The sequence below is a fragment of the Cheilinus undulatus genome, linkage group 22 (genome assembly GCF_018320785.1).
Source record: "Cheilinus undulatus linkage group 22, ASM1832078v1, whole genome shotgun sequence".
Classification (NCBI taxonomy): domain Eukaryota; kingdom Metazoa; phylum Chordata; class Actinopteri; order Labriformes; family Labridae; genus Cheilinus; species Cheilinus undulatus.
Genome location: NC_054886.1, coordinates 30596719 through 30612889, shown reverse-complemented (window position 1 = coordinate 30612889; position 16171 = coordinate 30596719). Strand labels below are relative to the sequence as shown.

The 16171-nt window shown below is 37.6% G+C and overlaps 2 protein-coding genes across 5 annotated transcripts in view; one reads left to right on the top strand and one right to left on the bottom strand.

The window, feature by feature from the left end:
* The window catches only part of LOC121504464, a 36171-nt gene extending 32969 nt beyond the window's left edge, over positions 1-3202 (top strand). The window contains exons 35-39 of the mRNA XM_041779255.1: positions 1339-1452; positions 1728-1991; positions 2388-2426; positions 2524-2645; positions 2722-3202. Coding sequence (XP_041635189.1) covers positions 1339-1452; positions 1728-1991; positions 2388-2426; positions 2524-2645; positions 2722-2784 — 602 coding nt within the window. The 3' untranslated portion in view covers positions 2785-3202. The remainder of the gene's footprint in view (positions 1-1338; positions 1453-1727; positions 1992-2387; positions 2427-2523; positions 2646-2721) is intronic.
* Positions 3203-6027: 2825 nt separating this feature from the next.
* LOC121504232 (zinc finger protein 638-like) lies at positions 6028-15013 on the bottom strand. 4 transcript variants are annotated; one of them, XM_041778921.1, is made up of 11 exons: positions 14898-15013; positions 13410-13487; positions 11586-13253; positions 9769-9830; positions 9591-9629; positions 9315-9479; positions 8854-9111; positions 7137-7294; positions 6728-6913; positions 6519-6631; positions 6028-6437 (listed from the first exon to the last, which is right to left on the bottom strand). In XM_041778921.1, exons 3-11 carry the CDS (start codon positions 12966-12968, stop codon positions 6399-6401), a joined length of 2403 nt encoding a protein of 800 aa, XP_041634855.1. In that variant the 5' UTR covers positions 12969-13253; positions 13410-13487; positions 14898-15013; the 3' UTR covers positions 6028-6398. The 4 variants fall into 4 exon arrangements, with proteins under 4 accessions (XP_041634855.1, XP_041634856.1, XP_041634858.1 ...); XM_041778922.1 differs by having other exon boundaries at positions 13434-13487; XM_041778924.1 differs by having other exon boundaries at positions 11586-13236; positions 13434-13487.
* Positions 15014-16171: the final 1158 nt, after the last annotated feature.

Sequence of the window (16171 nt, the reverse complement as noted above, 5' to 3'; positions counted from 1 at the left end):
TGGTTTATAACATTATTTCAAACTTGTAAATTGTGTAGTTTCTAGATATAAACCCAACATTCATTCCACTACTGTATATCTTGCAGAATCAGACAACAAGTCAGCTGATATGGCTAGTAGTGAGAAAGCGCTATCTTTAAACATTTGAGTAGCGGTATCTTATTGAGAGGAAATTCTACATTCACTAATTTTTTATATAGACAGCACAAAAAGTAAGGACATCTGTGTATTTCTTGGCAATACATCTTAAAGCCTGTTGATATCCCTTCTAAATGATGCCACATTTGTAAGGAACATGCATTTGTGGGATGGGCAGCAGAGCTGAGGATGTGGGTTGCGCCCATGAACACTTAGCAAAATCTTCTCTGCCAGTGCAAACAGCTTATTCAGCCATTGACTCTTGTTTGGTGGGTTGGACGATTAAAGTCTGAAGAATCAAGACACATTGGCTATTTTAACAATTTATTAATTCAACAAACAGGAGCCTCAGTAGTGTGTGGAAGAACCATACACAGCCACAACAGCCTAGCACCAGCATTTGTTGCAAGTCTGCCAACGTGGTCGTGTTGGTCACTCTGGCACCAACAGCACGCCCAAGCTGATCCCACAAGTGTTCAGTGGGGTTCAGGTCAGGACTGGTGGCAGAACATTCAATCCTCTCCACTACCAAATTCTGGAGGTAGTCTCTGATAAAACCCTGCTTTGTGGGGCCAGTGTTGTCATCTTGGAGGATAGAGTTTGGTGCAAGTCTGTGGAAATATGGGATTTCCACTGGTTGCAGAATCTCATCTTGATATCTCTGCATTGGGATTGTCTCCAATGATGAGGAGCCTTGTTTTTTCAGAGAGGGAGATGTCGCCCCATACCATCACACTACCTCCACCATATCATGTTACCCTATCGGTGCCACGATCAGCATAGCGTTCTCGAAGTCTTCTCCACACTTTGACCCTACAATCCAACTGCCATAAGCAGAATCTGGACTCATCACTAAATACTAGGTTCCTAAACATGTTCAAGTTCTAGTGAAAGTACCTGGGGGTACCAGAAGCTCAAAACAAGAGTCATTAGCAGCAGCAACATAAGTTGTTTTACATTGGTAGAATAGATTTGGCAATTTTTTATAGTTGCAACCCATGTGGCAAAAATGTGGCACCATCTAAAAGGGAAATTAACAGGCTTTCCAACAGTGAAAGATTTGTTGAAGAAAGCATTGTTACAACAAAGAAATAATCTACCAAACACAAATTTCCTTACTTTTTGTGCTAAGTTTATTCAGACACTACTGGATGGGCAGATTCCTACAAAAAAAGATTTTAAATGTGTTTCCTTTTACAGATCAAAGTATGAGCTTTGTGATTGTTGACAAAGTTGAAGAGGTTCATGATGAGGACAAAAAGGTGTTACCACCCAGGAGAAGAGGTAAAGCCAAGAGAATCAGGCAGACTCCTGGTAAGACACATTGACAAATCTATTCCTGTATTTGAAACCACCTCTTATACTAGCAGTGTGCATAAATATTCGGCTGAGGTGCATATGAGGAAAAAAAATTCCTACAGTGAGCAACCAGCCAGTCTACTTTCCTCCCACAATGCAAAGTGACAACCAGTAGAGGCCAAAATGGCGACCGGCAACAACAGTATTACCAGAACCTGAATCAAGTTTTATGCCGATTACTTTTCACATACCAGGAATTTGACTTGGTGCTTGTTTGTTTGGTACAACAGTGAGAAAATCTACCAGGGGGAAAACTGTGAGCACAAAAGAAAGAAGAGAGGAGGGAAAGGAGCCAACTGATGAACTACCTACCTCCTCAATAGAAGCCTCCTCCTCGTTGGACAAAGAGACAGCAGAGGCTGAAGCAGTAAGCCAAGTGGACATCGACATTGCCTTTGCTGTGCCACAAATCAGACTGGAGAACGAATCGCTGGAAGGATGTGCAGAAGAGATAGGGATAAAGGGCAAAGAGTGGAGTCCAGCTGATATTAAAGGTACAGAGAACCAAAATATTGATTTTTGCAAGTTCCCAACATAACTTTATTTCTTTGAATGCCAGCTCCTCATTTATAATAAACTACTTTTCCTGATAAATGTAACTGGATTGTTTTTAGAATGTCTCCTAAGAGGATGATGTTATATCCTGTAAATAATTCCTCCTTCCTTTTTTGATTGAGTCATACATAAACCTTAACCCTAATAATCTTAGATGACATCAACTTTGTTGAAATAACATCAGTCATTACCCTTAAATATACTTTCATGTCATGCCACAGAGTAGACAATCTTCTGGTTAGTTCTTTCTCCCTGAGTTTTGAATAAAAGAAGGAGGGAGCTTCATGGATTTGAGGCAAAGCTATCTCATTCTCATTCTCCTTCTGTCCCTGCAGACTTCAATCTACTGAAATTTGAACCCAACAACCCCCTCGGTGAGACACACATTTTATTATTTTTTTGTATTTGACCCATTTGAAGTGCTTTATTGAATTCCTCTCTTTCACTTTCACATCTGTGTGCTTCATCCAGGTCAGGAGTTTGTCATCCCCAAATCAGTGTTTTTCTGTAGCCTCTGCTCCGTTTTCTACCTTAATGAGAGAATCGCCAAGGAGCTCCACTGCAGCAGTCAGAAACACTTCAACAACCTGAAGGTACACACAAATGCATGTAGAATTCAGTGGAGTACAACTCACTCTTACTTTGTGTTTTTACTCTTTTTTTTTCCAGAAGTATCATCAGAAGCATCAACAGAAATCATCAAGGAGCTCTAAAGATTCTGTCTCTGATTGATCCCTACATTTCCAGAATTTAGGGGAAGTGAAAAATGAAAAATTTCCACATAGAAAATTTATCTGAAATTACTTGGACCAATATTCTGTAAAAAAAATATTCTTTGCTATTAAAATGTAATTTCTTTTCATGTTTCATGTTGTAAATATATTTAAAGGGTATTTTTTGTTTTTAAAAGCAGAACGTTCATGCTGCTAAAAAATATCATTTGGAAATTAAAGACTGTATTTGAGAAGTGCACTTTAATTTTGTTATTTAACTCCCAAAGCTTCTTGGTCTAAGATGTTAAATACAACATGTTGATGTTTTAAATCAAAACAGAAGTGTTCTTTTTTTCCCTGAATTTTCTTTAAGCAAGGGTCCAATATGGTGAAAACTGTTGTGTGATATTTCTATGAGCACCAATAAAACTGAGCATCTCCAATCTTTTCTGCTGATGGTTCTATAAGGCTCAACATTTCTCCAACAGCTGATACAGGTTTCTAATCCTGTTTACTTAATGATGAATCACTGGAGTTTTTTTTGGGGGGGGGGGTGTAAAAAGGTGTTTCCACCTTCCTGATTTTTTATGTTTTGCATACTTTAATGCTTCAGATCCTGAAAGTTGTTGCCGCTGAAGGTGGAACAACCAGTTATTAGGTGTAGGGGGCAATGACTTTTCACATCTCAGTCATTCTTGTCCTATTCTTAATTTATTTTGTACATTTTTTGGACCTAATTTCTCCTTGTGAGTTCAGTGCGTGGAAAAAAGGCGTATATGTAGGGCTTTTGAGCTTTTCTGGAGATATTCTCATATTTTGCAATCAGCAAAAAATCTATGCAGTCTGAGGGATCTTTGAATTGGACATTATTTGATTTGCCCAAAATCAGAACTGAGTTTTATTGCTGAGTATATTTTCACTTATAAGGAGTCTGTAGCAAAATAAAAATGCAAAATAGGATATAAACAAAAAAATAGGTACTAAGGCACAATAGAGGAACTTAAGTTTTTTTTTCTTAGAAAAATTACATTAAAATCAGGGAAAAGTTCTCTATTTTGGTAGTACTGGTCCACTTTACTAGTCTCAGATAAAAATAAAGCCGTGCTGAGAATTGATGTTGCTTTACATTGTGACACATAAAAAGGTTTTGAAATAAAATAAAAAATCCCTTCAGTGATTTTTTTTTTGTGACCCATTTTGTGGCCCATTCTTTAGTCTGGTTTTAATACTTAGTTAAAGATGAGTTTATTTTTTTTGTTTGTTTGTTTGAAGACTGTGGTGATGCTGGAGGAGGCTGGTTCAGATGAAAACCAAGCTGGGAAAACCTCAGGAACTCATGGCTCTTTATCTGAATGACCTCAACTTCAACAAAACTTTCTTCAAGAAGTGAAAAATGTCAGAGAAAATCAGGAATCACTGCAAACGGACTTGGCTATCAGAGAAATGTATTGATATGAGAGTTTAAGTGGCATTTTCCCTAATCTAATTCTACCTTTATTATAACAAGGATCAACTAGTTAGTCATGTTTTGACCAGTTAGGATTTACACTTGGACTTGGAAGATCAGTCAACACTTCACAGAAATAACTTCATTATGAGACACAAAGATTTTAGTGTTTTATGCAGCACCACCCGAAGGATTCTGGGAGCTTATTGACTTGTAAAAAGTTTAAATAATGAGTTATGTTTTACTTGATTTGTAAATGTCAGATGAGACTAAAAACACCTATGTCTTCATGGAAAAAGTTATTTTTTTTAAACTCACCGAACCGCTGGACAAGATTGCTTGGCCTGAATCAAGAGACCACAATACATTTGTGTTTTTTTCACTGATTTGCTTCTCTAACTATGTAAAAATGTAGAATTGTATGACCTTGTCTGAAATATTTTTATTTGGGAGAAAAAAAAACTTGGGATGTAGAGTCAACACAAATGAAAAAGGTTGTGTTTTGTATATTTTGCCTTTCTTTCAGTTTTTAAAGTGAATCTGAAATTACTTTTGGTCCTGTTTTCTATTCCTGCAGGTGGACTGCACCAGTTTTGCTTTGTAGTAAAAATAATGTATTTCAAGACTAAGTTGTCCCTGTACTTTTTTTTTTTTTTAACCCTTTACGACCTACCATAGAACAAGTCCGCCAGAGCACATCTTTACATTTTTACATGCTGTAGTGCAAAAAAAAAAAAAAAAAAAAAGAAAGAAAAAAGAAAAAAAACTAGAAAAATTAAATGTGTTTTTTTTTTAACTCATTTTCCTAAATACAGAGATGGTGTAGCTGTATCCCTCAAAACTGTGATTGTAAAAAGTTGCACAAGATCATTTCAAATAATAAAACATTTATTTATGACTTCGCTTTTGAAATACTCTCATCTTTAAATTGGTAAAAACAAAACTAGAATGAAATTGTGCTCAATTTGCAAAAAAGACAGCATGTTAATAAAATACTATTTACAGTAGTACAATCAAAGTGTGCCAGATACTTTTGAGCACATGTTTGCAGAAGACCATATTGAAACCATAACCAGTGTGACTTGTGACCTGCTGGAATACAACACCATAGGTTCATGCAGACAAACGTTGTCATACGCCATCATGTAAAGTAGAAGTGCTGTGAAAGGCAGCCGTTCAGATTACATTATTGGATATTGTTTTTGATATGGGCGCTTTTTACTAAAGCTCTTCAAAAGAAGGAAGGATGTTTCTGGAAGGAAACTGTACTCTGGGACACATTGAATGTGTGATACATTAGTGTTTCTCCTCTGGTTTTATATGCAAAAAGAATTATTGCTTTGTCTTATTTGGTTGCAATTCTACCCACAGTTAAAAGTAAATAGCGCTGTCACTCACACAGAACTCTTTAACATTAAAATGTTAACTCAGCAGTCACAAAATGAACTTCTTTACTGGTGTTTTTAATAGTACTGTTTTAAACTTGCAGTGTAACATAATACCAAAACTCTAAAAAATGGTAAAACCTCTTAGAAAAATATGTTTTCAGCTGAATTTCTGATATTTTCTAATCATGTTTTTGTTTCATAAGCACATATTGTTGCCCATTTTAACCACATTTCACTATTTATTATGCCATTTTGCCAGTTTAAACCATTTCTGCCACTTTTAATGCTTGTGTTTGCCACTTTTTGCCTCCTTTATCTATTATTTATCTATTTTTTGCCAATTCAAACCCTTTTCAGAAACTTTTAATTACAGTATTTTAAATGCACCATTCATTTTTATCACCTTTTCCATCAACTTTTACCATTTTTAGGCCATTTTAATAATGTAAAAAAAATGAATTTGCATTTTTAAGATGACTGTACACTACAGCATACATTACTACTACTTGTTATTACTTTCTGCCTCCCAGCGTGGCTGGACTCCAGAAAATTCTCTCCTTTGTCTCCCCTTACCACCTTCAGGTACAGTGGGGTCCCTGGTCTCTGTAAATGTACTTTGTGGCACAGAACTCTGTCATAGAAGCCTTAATGAACATGAACATGGGTAGATGGGGCTGTCACTGCATTATTTAACAGGAAACCTATGACATATAATGTACAAGGTACTTTCAAGGTGCTATATAACAATATAAATAACTGTCTTTCTACGTAGTGTCCATCTGCGTTTATTCAGAGACTTCAAAGCTTGATATTTGTTCTTTGAAGATCCTGATTCATCTGAAAAAAAGAGAAAACAATGGAGTAAATAAACTTAAAGGCTCACTTTATTGTGTGTTTGAAAAATGTGTTTGTGTCTACCTGCAGGTTGTCGAGGTGTGTTTGGCTGCTGCAGTGGAGCTCTTTGGCGTTGCTCTCATGGCAATAAACAAAGCAGAGGTTGCAAAAATAAGCAGGTACCACAAACTCTTCACCTGTTTAATAAGAAAAAAATTCAACAGTAGGAAATTATGGAAGGGGACATATTTTCATCCAAGGTTTTCAGATAAATTGTCGCAGTTGTGACTCACAGAGGGGATTGATGGGTTTGAGTTCTGGCAGTCTGTAGTCAGCAGGAAGAGAAGGAAGCTGTTTTTCTCCTGTTGAAATTGAAGAGGAGGAGGACCACAATGCCATTTTGGCTAGCTCCGCTAAGAAAGAAGGAGCCGCGGTTTTAATAACATCCTCCAGGTCAGACTGGAGCAGTGTCTGGGTACCTTCAGAGAAAAGAAAAACAACAGTAAAGGCTTAAAGTAATCAGGAAGTCTCACAAGTCCACATTGAGAGTTACCATGCTGAATTTACTGGATTGAGCTCCTACATCAGAAAATATTCAGACAGAAGGTTCATGACCACATGCACTTGTACAGTTCTGCAAAATCCTTAACAGTGATTTTCAACCTGATGTTTTCTCTGCTTTTTAAGACATTCTCAACATACTGTTGGACCCTTTAGGTTTAGGAGGTGACGTCTCTCTGGACCGTCTATTTCTCCTTGGTGGTGACTGACTCTCACTCTCAATGACTCTCCTTTGAGATGACCATCTTTCAGGGCTCTGTGAATGTGACCTATTGCTGTAGAAGGCTGGGCTGTCATGCCTGAAAGAGTGACAAAATAATAAATCTTAAGTCCACATTTTTCAAAGGATCTCAAACAAAGCGGTAAAGGAATATAGTTCCAACAGAAGTTTTATTATTCTGGGAGGACAGCTGATTCCCATTAGGGAGTTATGTCTCCTATTCAGTCCCAATAATGCTTGTATACTTTACAAAATGTATAGCTTTCAGTCAAGCTATCTCGTGGAGGCCTGAAGGGAAAAAGCAGCCTATAACATTGGCAGATACCACTCAGCACAATATGGTATTGCCTCACTAGCATGTTATTCTCCATCTTTCAAAATACCTTTTTACATCACCTGACTACTTCAGAAAAACTAAGATGAACCTACATGTATACAGCTAAGGTCCAATAAGTTCTATAACAAGTTCTATAAGTTCTAAAATTAATTAGCATGCTGAGAGTTTGACTTCATCTTTCATTTTCATTATTTTTCTTTCATGTAAAGTCAGTTAAGATGGTTGTTTGAGTTAAAAAAAAAAAGCTAGCAAGTCATCTTTTTTTCCCATCCCCAATGCCAACTCCATCGCATGGTTGTCAACTCTGTCAGATGTTCGTCATCTCCGTCAGATGTTTGTCAACTCCGTCAGATAGTCATAAACTCTGTCAGATGTTCATCATCTCTGTCAGATGTTCATCAACTCTGTCAGATGGTCGTTAACTCTGTCAGATGTTCATCAACTCTGCCAGATGGTCGTTAACTCTGTCAGATGTTTGTTAACTCTGTCAGATGTTCGTCAACTCCACCGGATGTTTTTTTTAACTCCATCAGATGTTTTTCCCCTCCGTCCTGTTTGTCATCTCCATCAGACGGTCGTCAACTCTGTCAGATGTTCATCAACTCTGTCAGATGTTAGTCATCTCCGTCAGATGGTCGTCAACTCTGTCAGATATTTTTCAACTCTGTCAGATGTTTGTCACCTCCACCAGAAGTTTTTCAACTCTGTCAGATGTTCATCAACTCCATCAACTCTTTCAGATATTTGTTTACTTAGTCAGATGTCCCTCAAATTCATAGGGTGTTCATCATCACTGTCAGATGGTTGTCAAATCATACAGCTAAGGTCCAATAAGTTCTATAACAAGTTCTATAAGTTCTGAAATTAATTAGCATGCTGAGAGTTTGACTTCATCTTTCATTTTCATTATTTTTCTTTCATGTAAAGTCAATTAAGATGGTTGTTTGAGTTAAAAAAAAAAAGCTAGCAAGTCATCTTTTTTTCCCATCCCCAATGCCAACTCCATCGCATGGTTGTCAACTCTGTCGGATGTTCGTCGTCTCCGTCAGATGTTTGTCAGCTCTTTCAGATATTTGTTTACTTAGTTAGATGTCCCTCAAATTCATTGGATGTTCATCATCATTGTCAGATCTTTGTCAACTCTGTCAGATCATGTTCTTTTCACTTTACAAAAAAAAAAAAAAAAAGGCTAATTTCACGTTTTGGGAACAAACTGGTTAATGTGACCTGCAACAGTTAATTCTGAGGTTGAAATTTTCCTTTTAAAGATTTTCTGGTAGGATTTTTTTTTTAATACAGACCTGTGATTGTATCTGGGGCTTGGTGGAGATTGTGATCTCCTTCTGTGCCTCCTTCTCATTCGACCATGATGATGGGGGCTGAGTGGTTTTGAGCAGGGGCGGTTTCCAAGCCTGATTGTCTGTAGTTTATTAGACAGTCTATTGGGCCTTTTCTGTTGAGGGGATGACCTCTTCTGTCTATCAAGATCTCCTCTCAGAGATCGTCTGTCAACCCTCCTCCTTGGCGAGGACTGTCTTTCAGAGCTTTGTGAGCGTGACCTATAGATGTGAGAGGATGGGATGTCATACTTTCAGGTGCAAGAAAGAGATTAATCCACAGTTCAGAAGATCAGGAAAACAAAGTGGTAAAGTGAATTCATTTTATACAAGAATTTAAATGAGTGGGAGATACTGGTTTTCACAGAATAATCCTCTATCCTGTTAACTCCAGTTATCCTTGGTATAATTCATAAAACACAGACCTGCAATTGTTTCTAGTGCTCAGTGGAGAATCCGATCGGCTTCTACATCTATCCAATCTACCCTTTGGGCCATGCTGACTATGGGGCCTGAGGGATCTTGAATGGAAGTGGCTGGTTTTCTTGGAAGAGGCTGAGGAATGGGGTTTGGCATATTCAGCTACAGGTCTGAAAAGAATAATAGAATAGAAAAGTTGTTGCCTAAACCCACCAGATATCCAAATGGAAGTAAGGGATAGATTCTCACTGATATGAAAGTTAAAATGTTAAGAATTTTACCTAGGTTCAGGGTTGGTTTCACCATCCCAATTGGTGTATCTGTGGAAAAAAACAACAACAATCAAAACAGACACTCTACATATATGCCAAGGAAGGAGGTTTTTAAGAGTTGGTAAGGTTTTCGGTATAAGGGGACCATTAACAAATTCCCAAATAGATAAATGGAAAAAAGACTCACTGTTTTCTGAAAAGTCTTAAGTTTTCAAGGTGAAGGTAGCTGCTCAGGTGGGAGATCCACTCCTAGAAGTCAGGACAGAGACACAACATCAAGATGGGCATCTCCAGCATCAAGATGAACATAACCTTCCTGGCAGTGGTTTAGTTCAGTGGTAGAAGAAGCACCCATGTACAGATGCCATGGCCCTAGTCATAGGACTGATTCACGGTCTCAGCACTGTTTGGTGCATGTTTTCCCCCTCCCTCTATCCCTATATTTCCTATCTCTCTTCATCAATCCTATCTGCATAAAAGCCAAAAAAGGCCCCCCACTCCCTCCAAAAAACCCTTCACAATCTCAACTGAAAATTTCTGAGTGACAATTGACACTTAATTCATTCAGCAATACAAAAGCTTTAGAAAACGTCTGGTTGCAAAATATGGGCATCGTAGCTAGTGATGTGTGGAGTCTCTCAAGTCAAACTGTCTGATATCTCTTCTTTTAAATCCCACGGAGTGGGACTCATTCGACTCTTGATTTGATGCTTTGTATGACTCAGTTAAGAGCCTGAAAAAAAGACACTGGTGCTGTGTTATACAGGCTGGGTAATGCCGAGGTTTTGAGGAATTTAAAAATACGTTGGCATTGACTGACATTCGGGGCTTACTGAACCCCAACACTCATGAGTACACATTTTACTCAAGGGCTCATAATTCATATTCATGAATAGACTACCTTCTGATATCTAAAGCCTGGATAGAAAATGTGTCTTAATTTTATTGTCTTTTTAGAAATTTCCACCATAAGCTTTACCAAGTTGGTGTTATACTGTGACAGTTAACTGTTTTTGTGGATTATGAAGTCTGTTACATATGAAATTAATTATAGAAATTAAATGAGGGAATTGATAAATAAATGGGAAACAGTTATTACAAGTATTGAACCAAATTTGAAAAACTTCCATAAACCTATGGTGCACAAGTTCTGTAGATTTTACCAGAACCCTGGTGACCATTTCAAATGTGACCAATCCTGTTTAAATGAAACACTACAACCTCAATTTGTAACAACATACAGCTGAATGTTTGTGGCTTCTAACTAGTTGGTAGTGTTGTAGTACTCGAGAACGATCTTGCTCTTGAGACCGGTCTCAAGACCACATTTTGAATGTCTTGGTCTTGTCTTACACTCGAGAGCATATTACTCAGTCCTGGACTGGCTGGACTCAGGATTTTCCATCAAGACCAGTCGAGACCAGCACTGATTTGCTACTCTTTGACTTCATTAACTTGGACATCAAGCTATCTTATTTCTAGTCAAAAATACCTCTAAACACTTAATTTAGGGCTCATTCACCTGACAAATCTAGATTAACATCTCATTTTCAGATATTTAAAATCATTCCAGATCTGTCAGTGGCTTTTAAATATAATGATTTATTTTTTAGTTAGTTAAACAAAATTGTTAAGATTTGAGATTTTTGAAATTTGCCTTGAAAGAGTTGCAGACACCGTGTTTTTATCTGTCAGATTTATGAAAAAGAAAGCTAAAATTAAAGAGAGAATGCTCTTTAGCTGTTAAACCTTATCATTTTTTTAAATTGATTTTTATGGTCTTGGTCTTGTCTTGGTCTTGACCCCCAAAAGTCTTGGTGTACTCTGGTCTCTGGCAAGTCCTGGTCTCAGATAGTGTGGTCTTGAGTACAACACTACTATTTGTTGTAAAATATTAGTTTTTGGAAAGCATCAAATTCAAATAAGAGTGCTAAAATTATATCAAAATGTGTTTGAAATGCACAATATTTAGAAGAAGACAACAACAATCAGTGTTGTACTCACCTTTGTATCAGTACATTCTTTGGTACACAGAACACAGGTGCGAGGAGAGTTGTTTGATGGGGTAGCAGCACGGTCAGATACCATCTCTGGTGCTGACTTATCCTTGAAGACTGCACTTTTACCCGTTGTCTTTTTGAGTAAAGTTAACAGTTTTATTGGATTTGAGGTGTGCTGCACTGATTGCTGCTGCAGTTGTTCCCTCTGGTTTCCCTTCTGCTTCATAGAACTTTCAACAGGGATTACTTCACTAGGATCGTTTGTGCCACTGGTGTCATTACTACCAAAGGGTCCAAGGTCAGTTTGGTGATGATGCATACCATGGGCGTGAATGACGGGTGGTTGGGTTATAAATGCTGACCAGGACTGATCTAAAGGAACAGGTTTGGGGGTCTCAGAATCGAGAAAACTCGTGTCTTTCATTGGCTGAGAGGAAGAGCAGAGGATATCTTGGAAATATTGTTTTGGTTGGACCAGTAATTTTTTTGTTTGATCATTCCTTGGATAAGCAGGACAAAGTACTGGACTGTACAAAGAGCTAAGACTGTAAAAGGAACTCAACTGCTTATTTGAAGGACCAACAGCGCTACTTTTAAACTCTGTAGTCCTTTTTGGCAGTGGTTCTTGACTCTCAAACATTTTTCCACTCCCACTGTTGCTCGTCCTTCCAACATCATCCTCAACCCTTGCAGAACCTTCGCCGGTACGAAGGTAGTTCGTAGTTTTCGAAGTTTTCTCTAGTTGCATGACTGCCCTACCAGAACTATTCCGATTATGAATGTCAGGGCCACTCACTGTTCTGTTGGGTTGTGGTTCAAGGCAGGGTTCTGACTGAACCTCTGTGGTTGCTTTCTTTTTCTTCTGAAGGTGCAGGTGGTCCAAGATGACTGGCAAGTTAGCATGGGTAATCTGGTCTTCGGGGTACGAGATGAGAACCTCCAAATCTTCTCTCTCAAGCCCAAAGTGCAGAAGGATTCTAGCAGTTTGTTCAGGGGTGAACTTGGGTTTACGGGTTTCTGTAGAGGTGTCTGGCTCATCTGAGGCTGGAAAGTCATAGTCACCCAACCCTGGAATGTACTGCGTATTATGTTCTCTGTTATCAGAGCCATTCAACCTACCATCATCACAGCTAGCACTGTTTAAAAATGTAGATGTCTTCAGTGAAGAGCCATCATCGAGGGGCCTTACATATTTTAATAACCAGTCCAAGGTCCTACTGCTACTTTCAGTTTTCCCCTCATGTTTATGTCGAAGAGTGGCAGAGGTTGGGGTCATTGGGTTGGAGGCCATTTCTCTGCCTAGTGAGTGAAGGTCTTCCTTATGTGTGCCTGTAAACAGAGGTCCATGGTCCATGGGTTGATGTATGGATTTGCTTTGAGGCCTCATCTCTTTGTTTTTCTTTTTTTGTTTTCATTTTGGTTTCCAGAGGCACATGGGTTATTACAGGGATGGGGCGGTGGATGTTTAGGGTTTTAGCTTTGTTACCAACAACCAGCGGATTGTAAATATGCATCAGTGCATGAGTATAAGATGGGCTTTCAGTTCAGGCAGCTATGAGAAAGCACTCTGTTGGCTAGTCAGGAGCAGCATCCCTGGGAATCTTCCACATAGAGGTCTGTTAGGGGCCCAGCAGTGAAACTAGATCCACACCAATCTGACAGCAATGCAAAGCTTAAAGTTAAAACAAACAAGGGAAGAATTAAGTGGTGTTTAAAATCTAACATTAAGCTAGATCTTGTTGAGACGCATTCAATCTATCACCCAGAGCATGCATCTTTCAATGATCTGATAATAATTTAACTGTTATGAGTCAAACACAAAATGTACCTTCAACTTAGAGTTAAAACTCACTGCTGCATGCAGGGTACATGTTGGCTGCTTCTGCTGTGAAATAGTCTTCCTCCTCTTCCATTCAAAGCAGGCATGAAAAACACATGCAGACATTTTAGTAAGTCCCCTCAGTTTAGAATGTGTGAATAGTGAAATCTGTTTTAAAACCAGAGAGATAAATGTAGTTAGCATCCTGTTGTTGAGGCAAGGTCAATGAACTGAGGCAACGATAATTCAAATGTGTTCAGCATCAGCTGAAGTCTTTGCTTTTCTCATCATCATTCCTGACACTTTAAATTGTTTTCTAAGGACTGAATTTGTTAATTTGGTCTTCCTCAAACTTTAATTGTATGTGTGTGTCTTTTAAAGGAATAAAGTTTCAGGTCTGAAGTCAATTTTAAATATATTAAAAATATTGAAAAATGTATTTAAAATTTCCAATATTGTGCACCCCCAGCGATAGATTAAATAGGATGTGATTAATTGATTTACTACAAAAATTCAGAAATTTGTTGTGATCAAAATGTAATCTCAAAATGTAAACTTTTTGACAGCTGTATGAAATGTGCACAAGATTGAAATAGTTTACATGCTGAGCACTCAAACTTTTCCAGAGGAGGACCCCCAAATAATTGTACCGCACTATGTTTAGTGAATAGGTGAGGAGTGCTTGTCAGTTACAGAAAACTCCAGGCTAAGCAAATCATACAGTTGTCACCTGAAGATTTCAAGCCCACCTGTAATTAACAAGCTGCCCTGATGAGAAATTCACTGGACTAACGTTTTTTACACCTAAACAAAGAACTTTCTGTTCTGTCTTTTGACAATTTTTCCCACTTCTTTCTGTCACTTTTCACCTATTTTAGTTTGTCAGTTTTTACACCTACTGTATTTATGCCGCATTTCACCCATTTTCATTCATTTTTCATTTACACTTTACCATATTAACCCTGTGTGGTTTCCTGACCATATATGGGCATTAAAACTAACCGCCAATTAGGAAAAACGCAGGAGTTTCTAGCTTGTGATAACGGCTAACATAGAAAATGATGTTCTAAGGAGTTAAATAAAAATAAGAAATGTATGAATGAGGCATGCTGTTTCCTCTTATTCAATCCGTGTCACGTTAGAAATATCCGTTACCAACAATAAAATAGTCCAAAATATCTGAGTACCTTACAGTGAGGTCAGAGCAGTAATGACGGTATAAAACGGTTAGTGTTGCTAACAGTGGAAGGCTTTCACCAAGATAATAACATCACGGTTTTTAAAAATTACATAAAATCACAACACCACCGTCTGAAAACCCGAGTAGCTCTGATTTAAAACACAAACTGTTGGTGAGTTGAAACAGAGCAGGTATTAACAGTGAATTAGTCCCGTCGGCTCGAACTATCAACAGTTGACTAACGGTCGTTTCAGCCGTTGGTATCGATCATTAGAAGGGATAATAACGGATTTATTTACGGTGTGTCTGTGGCATACCTGTCGTTATTTGAGCGTCGTCTGCTGGCCTGTCTTAAAATGTACTGGCACAGTCCCAAACACACGGGTACGCGGATCTTGAGGCTCGCCTCCGGAAACTCTGTCCCTCAGAGATGTCTACAGGTCAGTGAAGGTCTGATGTTTACTTCTGAACGGAACTTCCGCTGGAACAGAATTTAATTTTTCCTCATGATTAAGTTTTACATTTTACTGATTTTTGCTTTCTTCAGGTTTGATTTATTTTAAATTCTGACCTTATCCCCCTTTAAATGTCCACGTTAGTGTCAAAAATCTGACTTTTTTCACTTTTCTTTTTCAAATCCAACTTTTTTTCATATTTTGAGACGAAAGCCTGAATTCTGAAAATAAAGGCTTCTGAACATGACTTGTGTATAACTGACTTTAATCCTCTAACATCACTTTAATCTCAGAATCCTGACTCTTTGTATAATTGTCTCGAATCTTTTAATTTGTAATTGATCTCAGACTTCCGTTTGTGTTCATCTAACTTGAATCTTAAAATTTAATTTTAATCTCAGAATTCTGACTTTAACAGAGACATTTCATTTTCCCTCAGAATTCCAAGGTTATTACAGTTAACTAAAACTAACTCAATAACTAAAACTAAAATGTGAAAATAACTGTAGTTAACTGAAACTAAATAAAAACGAAGCTAGAACGAAAACTAACTGAAACTTTGTAGCACACTTAAGCTAAAATAAAATAAAACAAAAATACAGACAAACTACCCTTAGTTTTAGTCTTTGACACAACCATACTGACTGGCACCAACACCAGAGTCTGGGAGTGTAAAATGGTTTGATCTGATTGGTTAAGACTTCACACAGTGGCAGTTCTGTGCCTGGAGTCCTATTCACCATCAACTTTAAATCAATGAAATGATAGTGAAGAGTTTGAAAATGTTTTTAAAAATGTATGATGTTCACTCAGCCCTGACATCCATCCAAAACACTAACACTGAAAGTTATAAAAACTAAACTGAAATAAAGCATTTCTGCAAAATAAAAACTAAGCTAAAAAAAGGTAAAATCTAATTAAAACTAAACTGAAATTGAACACAGAAAGTGAAAACGACATAAAAATAAAAACTAATGAAAAATCCCAAACTATTATATCCTTTTTGGTATAATTCTTATTTGAGATTTATAATTTAAATTTAATCTCAAACCCTGACTTTAATTTGCAGAATCCTTACTTTTTTCCCCTCACAGAATTCTGATTTTTTTTGTTCAGACTGACTTTAAACTCAGAAA